The 10,568-nt window shown below is 39.6% G+C and overlaps 1 protein-coding gene across 1 annotated transcript; it reads left to right on the top strand.

The window, feature by feature from the left end:
- Positions 1-778: 778 nt before the first annotated feature.
- Positions 779-10,451, top strand: LOC109094251 (mitochondrial sodium/calcium exchanger protein-like). The gene is made up of 15 exons (XM_042760442.1): positions 779-1,231; positions 1,521-1,673; positions 1,928-1,980; positions 5,672-5,729; positions 6,226-6,331; positions 6,658-6,825; positions 6,989-7,102; positions 7,505-7,564; positions 7,903-8,036; positions 8,216-8,357; positions 8,616-8,737; positions 9,039-9,192; positions 9,540-9,620; positions 9,792-9,856; positions 10,063-10,451. The coding sequence occupies exons 1-15, from the start codon at positions 1,067-1,069 to the stop codon at positions 10,249-10,251; spliced, it is 1,764 nt and encodes a 587-aa protein (XP_042616376.1). The 5' UTR covers positions 779-1,066; the 3' UTR covers positions 10,252-10,451.
- The last annotated feature ends 117 nt before the right edge of the window (positions 10,452-10,568 follow it).

Genomic DNA, 10,568 nt, shown 5'->3' with positions numbered 1-10,568 from the left:
TTACATCATGTAAGGCTTTTATAAAGGTCAAAGCAGTAGGGTGAAATAGGCCTATACATGGAGAATCAAACTTTAAGAGTGTCAGAAGGTTAGTGAATATATACACATTTCAGCCTCCTGACTTTGCTGGCCAGGCTTTTTAAGAAGTTCAAATCATACAGTTTTGCTGTTCTAAGCTTGTCTCCCAGTCTGATCCGGCTGGTCTGTCACCTTCTGGGAACTTTTCCACTGGTCAGGCTGGGACACCAGCTTGAATTGGCTTGATTAAGCAATTTTGCTAAAAATTTGTCTTCATCAGATTTAACCAAAAACAAAACTCATAATTATTATTTTTTTAAATGCCATCTTAAAAACACTTTCAAGGAGGGAAAAAGGTAAATAAAAAAGACACAGTCAAATACTGTTAAAAATGTCATTGAACAACAGTTTTAATTACATGACATTACAAATGTATAATTTTAAACTTGTAAGCCAAGTTTAAAAGTCAACAGAAAGAGAAATCGACATTTAAAGGGATTGTTCACCCAAACTCTCAACGCTTTCAATGCAAAGATTCTCGGAGAACGCAACAGTCTTGAAATTAAAAACAAATATAACTCCTCGCATGAGGTATTTCCAACACCATGTCCATTTAGAGGCTTCGTTTCAAAGGAGAACGAAAAAGTCTCGGTTTTGACACGACATGAGGGTGAGTAAATGATTTCGGCATTTTCGTTTTTGAGTGAACTATGCCTTTAATTTGAAAAGAGTGAAATGTCTCTTTAACCTCAGGACAAAGAGAGGGCGGATAAGAAAGCTCGTCACGCTGTTTGTACAAGAAGTACTGGAATGACTTCACAGGCTGACACAGTTCTCGTTTAGTCTCTCTCGTGACAGAACGGGTAATCCTGCGTGATTTTAGGTCAAACCACGGACTGTGATTCACAGCGTCTAAATACATGGAGTTTATCAACAACGAAGGAAAAGAGCGCAACGGAAACTCAAAAGTTACCGTCGATCTACCACGATTGAACTACTAGTGTTGAACTTTGAAAAGCAATGTTGAAGCAGAATCAGCAGCCTACAAATGCGTGCTCTGCTCTTAGTGTTGTTTTGTACCGTTGCTCTGCAATGGGATCGTGTCAGCTGCCAGAAAACTGTTTACCAGTCAGACACACACGTCGTCCTTCGTAGGAATGTCTGGCGTTCAGACAGACCTGCAGAAGTTACACAGAACCGCAATGGAGACGAGGTGAGCTGGACGAAACTCTCTGAAATGTGTGATCACGCAATGTTTAGATTGCCTGTTCTGTCGTGATCGCTTATGACTCAGATCAAACCACTACACTCCATTCATTCAGTGTTCTTCTGATGTATAGGAAGTTACTGAGTGTGCACAATAATGAGTCATTAATGTGACAAAAACATTTGCTCTCTTTTTCCTCACCATGAGTAAACTAAATATAAAATCGATGTATGTGGTGCTGTCTAACTGTTGGCAATGAATCCTTCACAGCTGCATTTGTTGATCTGTGTTGCAGTGTGATGTGGTGATGAACCTGTCTGCCAGTCAGAGATGTGAGTTTGTGAAGAATACACCGGACTGTGCTTCAGATGAAGGGTTCATCAAATACCCTGTGGTCACCTTTTGCCTGTTCCCACCTAATCTGCTGCCCCTAGCCATCACTCTCTATGTAAGGACTCATTTAGCTCAGTTTACTTTTTAAACCGTTTGCATATCAGAGTATTGAGTGTTGTGCAAGTGTATTTGTGGAGCGTGACATGTTTTGTTTACATATGCATCTGAACTAATGATAATGCATCATCCAGGCTGTGTAATCTGATTTTATATTGGTTGTGCATTTTATTAACTCCTTGGTTATGTATGTTGTTAAAGTCCCTCTCACGTTTTCTCCTTCCTTCCCTCTTCTTTTTTTCTTTCTGTCAGGTCCTGTGGCTGTTTGTTCTGTTCCTTGTTCTTGGGCTGATTGCATCAGACTTGTGAGTGGTGTATTTGAGATAATTCTAAGGCAGTGTTTCCCAAACTTTTTTTAGCCAAAAATAAATCCCACGGCTCACCACTAACCACTGAATTATAGCACAGTTGCACAAAAATGCATTGCTTCGAATAGCATATTAAAACTGGATATTATATTAAAAGTAGTACTCGTGTTTAATGTGAAGCTTGAGCTTAAGGCAGGTATGAACACAAGGTCAGGTAGCTTTATGTTGTTGGTGATGATAAAACAACAAATTTACATATTGTTGCTATTGGGCGGAAACCACGTATGTCCAAAACCACTACCACTTTCAGGAAAGGTAAAAACATTTCCTTTTTTTTGATTATTAAATGCTGCATCGTTAGAGTTGATATTGTGGCTGTATATATGATCAGACGCTTGCATGTGCCATTATAATATTAACATTTTATGTAAAATCAAGCTCAAATGGAGTTACAAGGTTTTTGACCAGCAAATAATGTCAATATGAGTTCCCTCTAGAGTCGGGTCTCGAGAGGACGCTTTGGGGTTATCTAGTAGATTGGGGAATCTACTGAAGCCTTGTGAAATCTTGCGGACAAGAATTTGTCTGCCAATGGTGTTCAAGCATGTGAAATAGAGGCGGGCACTCGTGATGCTCTTCCTCTTCCTGTTCAGAGCATCATGAGTGTTTCTGATGTTGCTTCAGTCGACTGCCCAAGAGGAGCAATTCTGAGGAGCAATTGAATGACTGAGAGATTTTGTGGCCACATCCCTCTCTGGCGTGTTTCAACTAGGTCGTATAGGCAGATGTGCAGTGCCATTACTCGCAGTAATAGCTTCTGCAAATGCAAAACTGATGCCTTCATGACACAGCTTTCTGTGTTCTATTCATTCAGTAGTATTCAGGCACTACAGCTGTAGCAATCTGCCCTGTTTTTGTGCTTATATGAATTTGGTTCTTCCCGCAAATTAATGCTGGATGCTGTGAATATATGTCACTCGTAAGAGTTGGTTTAATGTTGTATGCACCAATACGCTTGTTGCTTATTATTACCACACTTTGCATTTCATTAGTCCAGCATTGCTTGAATGTGAATGTCTCTCTCCTCTAAATGAGTGGAGCTTGCACGCTGAATGGATCTGGATGATTGACTGATCATAGTCCATTCAGGGAGTGTATTAAACCATCACACTTCTGCTTCTCAACCACCCAGAGAGTGCAACTGGGCTTTGTTGTGATGCAAGCTCACATTTCACAGAGGTGCTCACAGTTTGTAACTTATACTTCCATTCATTTCGCGCCGAGAAGTTTCTGGCTTTAAGAGTTCCCAGGAAGCACTCAGGCTGATGGCTGTGGCTTTGGAGAGAGTGCTTTGCTTTGCTCTCACTCATAAGGTGACGATAGCGAGACTGTCAGCTCTCTTATGTCTGTTCTCACATCCCCCGCTCATTGTGGGCAACAGGAACTGTAATGGCCTTTGCGTCCGGACCGTTTTGCTATGCAGTACATTAAGTCATAATATATCTATTGAAATGTATATTCAAGTTAGCACATTGAGACAGGCCCTCGTCCAGGTTTGGCCAGGGGACTGGATTATATATGTGGGCCAGAATATATATTAGGGCTGGGCGATATATCTAACGATATGATCATGCGCATCTAGTCAGTAAATCTGGTTCCCTGATTACCGCTAAATCGCCATCACCTGCTTTCAAATGGAGCGGCATTTAACAGACAGAGCCGTAGATCACTGACAAGCTACGCAATATCGTGTTCATTATCGAAGGCGATACATCTGCGATAATGAACGCGATATTGCGTAGCTTGTCAGTGATCTACGGCTTTGTCTATTAAATGCCGCTCCATTTGAAAGCAGGTGATGGCGATTTACCGGTAATCAGGGAACCAGATTTACTGACTAGGTGCGCATGATCATATCGTTAGATATATCGCCCAGCCCTAATATATATACTTTATGGTCAGATAGCCGTTAGTTTCCTTGACTTTTTGCTGGAGTACTTGGACAGCGACTGTAAGAATTTCAAGTGGCACAAGAAGGCTGATCACCTCTTCTACGTGATCAACTCGTGCTGGGCACTTCAGTGAGTTCTGTGATTTGAATGTTTCCTCACTCGCATCACAAGTTTGCCTTTGCAAGACAATTATGTCTACAACTTGAACTTAAAATTGTGGGAATACCTATCATTACTAGGTATTGGCATGACCGCCACCATTAACCGCATGATCACAGGCTTATCACCAGATGCAACATTATGCAATAATGTCTGTGTTGCTGCTGCATGCATTATTTGGCCACCAGCACACTGTGACGGTTCAGTGCTCACACTGTGGATGTCACATCCCTGGGTAAACATTGCTAGGTGATAGTGGCGTCACATGAATGCTAGCAGTGAGTGCCTGGTTAATCCAGTATGCAGGCGGCACTGCGATGTGTTTGCAATAGTCTAATACTTGTGCAACTTGCTCTTATAGCTGCTATGCTGCTGAGTTTATGAGGTCTTCCATTGAGTGAAGTACTTTTAGCCTAGGTCTTTGCTTTCAGCCAACCTGGACCTTTGCTATCAACAAAGCTGGATTTTATGAGATCCCCAAAGCGACATCTTCGATGATGCAGTGTCGAGAGACCGACTCGAGAGGGAATGTCTCCGGTTACCTAACGTAACTTCAGTTCCCTGAGAGGAGGGAACGAGACACTTTGTCAGCAGCACTCTGCTTCAGTCCAAAGATTCTGAGGCAATGGCGTACAGCACCACCTTATTTCATGCCTGCCTCTATTTCACATGCTTGTATGCCATTGGCGGGTGAATTCTCACCCACAAGATTTAGTAAGGCTTCAGTAGATTCGAGGAAGGAGGGGATAACCCCAAACCGACATCTTTGTTGACGCAGTGTCTCGTTCCCTTCTGTGAGGGAGCAGAGGTTACGTTAGGTAACTGAGTTAGGTAATTCTTGCATGTATGTGCTACACCTAGACTGGAAATGCTAAGACTCTTCAAACACACAAAAAAACATAAGTCTTTATAGACATGGTGTTTCTTGAGTAAAGAAAACACTCTACTTATTCAAACAACAGTTCTTTATTTACCCTTGCACTGCAAGCAAGCAGAGATCTGTCTCCAGACTGTGCACGGCACTGTTTTGAATGGAGTCTGGGTGGAGTTATGAGGTTTCACTGACAGTTTGAGGAACCAGTGGTGTTACCGGGTTTAGTCACAAGCTCTTTTGAATGCTGTTCATTGGTGAAATATTTGTAAAACCCACAAAAAGAGGTGAATACGATTTGGTGTGTTTTTATGTTCACATTGTATTCCATTTGCACTATGCAGTTAAATTGATCATTAGGGCTGTGAAGCAATTAAAATTAGAAACTGTAATTAGTAATAATTGCAGGCGTGTATATTTAGAGACATGTATATTCCTTTGTGTCTTTGGCCATGACGTAGGTTTCACCTCTCTATTTACTCATGTGACATTGTCTTTCATTTATTTGGAGGATTTAGAATTGAGTCTCTTTATTTTATAAAGGTTCTTCTTTTCGAGGTTCAAGAAGTCAGTTAACTTGTCGTTATGTTGCAAAATATGTTTAGAATGAATTTCTTCTATAAAGAAAAGAAAATTGAATTTAAATGCAAATGGATTATAATATCTATTTTGATTATATTGTATTATGTAACACTTTTTTTTTCAGTTTCTGCCCAAACCTCTCAGCCATTTCTTCCACACTAAGACTGACTCATAATGTGGCCGTATCCTTTAAATGGTTGAAATGTGGCGGAACTGCTATTCCCACATCAGCTGATCCTTGTCATTTGTCCTCATTCTGTGTGAGTTGAGGAGGTTAATTACTCCTGCTGTGGACTTCTGCTGAGTCCTTATCAAACACAGCAGTGATAAATTCCTGAGTTCTGGAGTGAAGAGAATATCAAAACATGCTTAACAACTAGACATATCTGATCTAACGACTGGTCTGTTGGTAGGTTATATGCCGACATTAGCCAAGCCTGTTATTCTCGGTAGTTGGAGTCTAATATGGTTTGTGTTTTTGAAGTTTGTGCATGAGTGAGAAGAGTCTTTAAAGTGTGTTTGTGTCATAAAAGTGTGCGCATGACTGGGCGTGCTGTGTTGTATGTGTGACTGAGTGGAATCCTCAGTTTGTGTTTTGGTTGCTGGAAAAGGTCCAAATTGTGCTGTGAGGTTGTGTTGGTCTTTTTAATCATTGTTTTCCGTGACTGAGTGGAACAGGGAGTAACATTCCTGGCACTTGGAAATGGAGCTCCAGATGTGTTCAGTGCCATGGCTGCTTTTTCTCACCCTCAGACTGCTGGTCTTGCCATTGGAGCACTGTTTGGTGAGAGATCAGCTCTGTTAAACATACACCAAGCTTTCTACATCACACACACAAACATCAAGGACATGTGTTGGAGTATTTAAGGTTAACTGTGTAATTCTAAACTAATAATGGCACCAAAGTGAATTGTGCTATTGTGCAGGTTGCTTGAATCATGCGAGTGGTTTGACCATAACCTTGAGACGGTTTGTTTTGACTGAACAGTAGCAGTATTCATACAGCTCCATTGGGTGCCAGAGAAATTACACACTTCACCTTTAAGTCTTCTGAACAGATTCATTAATCATTAAAAAACATTTTCCTAATGTGCTTTTTTTCTCTCCTAGGGGCGGGAATCTTTGTTACAACAGTGGTAGCTGGAAGCATTGCTCTGGTTAAGCCTTTCACTGTGGCGTCCCGTCCATTCCTCCGTGATGTCATTTTCTACATGGCAGCTGTTTTTTGGACCTTCTTTATCCTATATAAAGGCCATATTTCCATGGGAGAAGCCGTGGGTCCGATAACCATTATTCACTCACATCTTTTTAATTAATTAGGGAAATTTACACATTTTCAATCTGCATGTTCCACTTTCATGCATAATATGTCAATACAGTTATTTCATTTTGTAAGAGAAGTCACCTGTTTCTTCCCGTCATTCTTTTCTGTTCCCCACAGGTTATCTGGGGCTGTATATTGCATATGTTTTGACTGTGATTGTTAGTGCATATGTTTACAATCGTCAGAAGCATCAACTGAATGGATCGGCCCAGACCTCAGGCAGAGAACAGGGTAAAGACTGCAGTCTTTCTCAGCACTGAACTCACAAATCACACACCACACTCTTTTTAGCGTCTTTCAGTCACATTACAATTCCTCAATAAGGAGTGACAATGTTTTTCTTTTATTTAAGGTAAACATGTTAAAATGTGTCGTAAACTCAAATTATTATTGTTTTTGATGACTGAGCTTTGCTTGCTTGAGTACTCATTCCCATTCCTAGTAATATATGAATGAACTGCACTAAACTCACATGCATTCAGATATAGTGCTCACAAGAATGCAAACTCAAAGCTATGTCAGTTAAATAAAGTGCTATGAAGTTTATGAAATAAAAGTAATGCTCTTTGCCTTTGCAGCAGTATTAGTCTGATCACTGGGCAGAGATTAATGAGTGCTGTTCTTGACTTTTAGGAGAGATTCTCCCATCTGATTCATATAGAGAAATTCAGAGTGCCAGCATACAGGCACACGGTGGGTCACTTTTCGTTTCGGTGATTAGTGTAGGTGGGTTATGTATGCATGATTGTTTTCAACACCACAGACTTTCATAATAATGGGAGTTTGCACGTGTGTGTTGCTATCTGCATTGGTAACAGTGAAAGTGAGTGAGAATTTTGCATCTTTTAAGGAAGTTCTGTATGGTGTAACAGTTTCTATCTGCTTAGTCATAGTATTTTATGTTTGTGTGCTTCATTGGCTCTGAAATGCTACTCATCAGCCATTTTCTTTCTCAGTTTAGACTATTGGTTCACATTTGTCTGTGTGAAATTTTTGCATGTATGTGTTTGTAAGTGTTATGTGTGTTTCAGATGACGGAGAGTATGAGCCTTTGCTGCCATACACTCAATCCACTGCTCAGATCTTCCTGAATGCCATTAACCCGGTGGACAGCCGGACCTGGAGGAGACAGCACTGGAGTGCCAAAGTCCTCACAGTGATCAAGGTAAAAAAATGTCATGATCACTTCCTGGTTCTAAATAAGTAATCATTCTTCTATTAACCTATTGTTTGAAAATAAGCTTGTCTGATTGTCCAAGTGGTGGATTTGCTGAACTTTGTATACATGCTCATGTAATTTTAAGGTGAAGATCCTTTTTTAGTCTTTCTGTCTGACTGTGTTAGGTGCCTGTAGAAGTGCTGTTATTGTTGACTGTTCCTGTGGTGGACGCAGATAAGGAAGATCACAACTGGAATCGCCCTCTGAACTCTCTGCACATAATCACTGGGCCTCTGGTGTGTGTACTTACCTTTCAGTCGGGAACGTGTAAGTCGTTGGAATTTTTATTTGTACCATGAAACCAAACCTGTTTAACAACAATCTCTTATGTGCACATAAAAAGTAATTATGTCATCACTGCCATTGTTTTGTTGCTTTAATGCACCAGCTGCAGTCTGTCAGACGAACTGAAATTCCTCTTGTATGTGAAAAGATAAATGCTGTTGATGCAGAAATTGTGTAATCACTTCATGTTCTGTAAAAGTGCATGTGACTGAAAAAGACAGTCTTTCTCTTTCATTCAAGATGGCTTGCTGCTCATTGAAGGAGAAGTTCCAGTGTGGGTGCTTGTACTCTGCATCGGAGTCGTCCTCTCGGGCATAGTCTTCTTCACTACCACAAATGAGCGTCCTCCTAGATTTCACTTTGTATGAATCTTCAGTGTTTTAAAGAAGTCTCTTATGCATTTGTTTGATCACAAATACAGTAATATTATGAAATATTATTATAATCTTAAATAGCTGTTTTTCTGTTTTAATATATTTTAAAATTCAATTATCAAATTACTCAAAGGAACAGAAGTTATTTGAAATAGAAATCATCGTATAGACTTTATAAATGTCTCTTTTGTTCAATTTAATGCATCCTTGCTGAATAAAGGTATTAATTTAGTTTTTGTTTTTTGTTTGTATGTGTTTTTTTTTTTCATTGCTGTGTGTGTGCACGTAGCTCTATTCTCTGCTAGGTTTTGTGGTCAGTGCGCTGTGGATCAGCACTGTGGCGTCTGAGATTGTTAGTGTGCTGCACCTGCTGGGGGTTGTTCTCAGTCTAAGCAACACTGTACTGGGCCTCACCTTGTTAGCCTGGGGCAACAGCATTGGAGGTATACACTCACAACATTAAAAAACAAACAGCACATTATCTTCCCATTATTTTTGCTCATAGCCAATATTCTAGGACTTGAAATGAAAGGAAAATAATTTTGCAACTAAATGGTATGGTTTTATTTTTTGTTGCCACTGTTAAGTACTAATGTAATGCATGAGATTACTAATGAGAATGCATGAGTGTTTATTTTTATTTATTTTGTTTACAATTTTTTTTTTTAACCAATGGTATTCATTACCATATGGCTTTTAATATGTTAAAGAATCATCCACCAATGGGATTTTACAAGCCATTATGTTTTACCTCTGTTGGACCACATGTTATATTTGTGTGTTTTCACAGATTGCTTTGCAGACATTACTATTGCCCGTCAGGGATACCCACGGATGGCCATTTCTGCCTGTTTCGGAGGCATTATCTTTAGTATCTTTTAACATGTGCTCTTTTTTAAGTTTTTCTTTTTGTGTATGTGCTTTAACAAATATATCAGCAGATTTAATCATACTATTTATTTACAGTATTGTAAATATCCTGGTGCATTACCGTAAACCATAACCACATAGAGATCTTCATATGCCTTTAACATTGCATTAGACATGCTGTTTGGTGTGGGTCTGGGCTGCCTGCTGCAAATCTTTCAGACTAATAACATTGTGATGGTAAGTCTCGCACTTTATATATTATATACAATGTCTCAGCTTTCTTAGAAAATAGCATATATACATGTAAGTGGATGCTATATACTTTCTAGTCTTTTGGTGTTTACCTGAGAACATGTTGAAAGCTTTTAGTCAGTTGAATATTTCAGTATAGATGTGTGACGGAGTCTGATCTGTGTGCTGTGTGTGTTCTGTTGTATGGTCAGCTGGAACCAGAGGGGATGCTGTGCTGGGTTCTCTCAGCAGCACTGGGTCTGTCTCTCGTCCTCTCCTTCACACTGGTTCCTCTTCAGTGTTTTCACATGAGCAGAGTCTATGGCATTTTTCTACTGATCTTCTACATTGTCTTCCTCCTCGTTGCTCTGCTCACTGAGTTTAGAGTTATCCAATTCTGACATCAGCAGAAACACTATCTGAACAAATGCAAAAATGTTTAGACTCTCATAGAAATGTATAAGAATAGATATATATTTGTAAATGTATATTTTTGAAGATTGTGAGCCAGTAGTACACCAGTTAAATTGTTTTCAAACAAATCTTGAATTATGAGCTTGAAATTATTACAAATTATTTTATTAAACGGGATACTTGCAAATATGCTGTGCTGTTGTGTTTTCTTCTATATCGACTTAATTCAAGTAAAGTACGATTTGTGAGCTGATCGTTCTTTAAGTATGATGCATGAATTTGATGGTTGAATCCATGGGTGTCG

Source organism: Cyprinus carpio, chromosome A7 (assembly GCF_018340385.1).
Source record: "Cyprinus carpio isolate SPL01 chromosome A7, ASM1834038v1, whole genome shotgun sequence".
In the NCBI taxonomy this organism is placed as follows: Eukaryota; Metazoa; Chordata; class Actinopteri; order Cypriniformes; family Cyprinidae; genus Cyprinus; species Cyprinus carpio.
This window is presented reverse-complemented; position numbering and strand designations above follow the sequence as displayed.

Excerpts from the sequence above, each read along its gene's own strand:
- LOC109094251 (XM_042760442.1), top strand. The coding sequence starts at position 1,067 with ATGCGTGCTCTGCTCTTAGTGTTGTTTTGTACCGTTGCTCTGCAATGG. Across the intron at positions 5,730-6,225 it reads GACTGACTCATAATGTGGCC|GGAGTAACATTCCTGGCACT; the intron begins GTATCCTTTAAA and ends TGAGTGGAACAG. Across the intron at positions 8,037-8,215 it reads AAGTCCTCACAGTGATCAAG|GTGCCTGTAGAAGTGCTGTT; the intron begins GTAAAAAAATGT and ends TGACTGTGTTAG.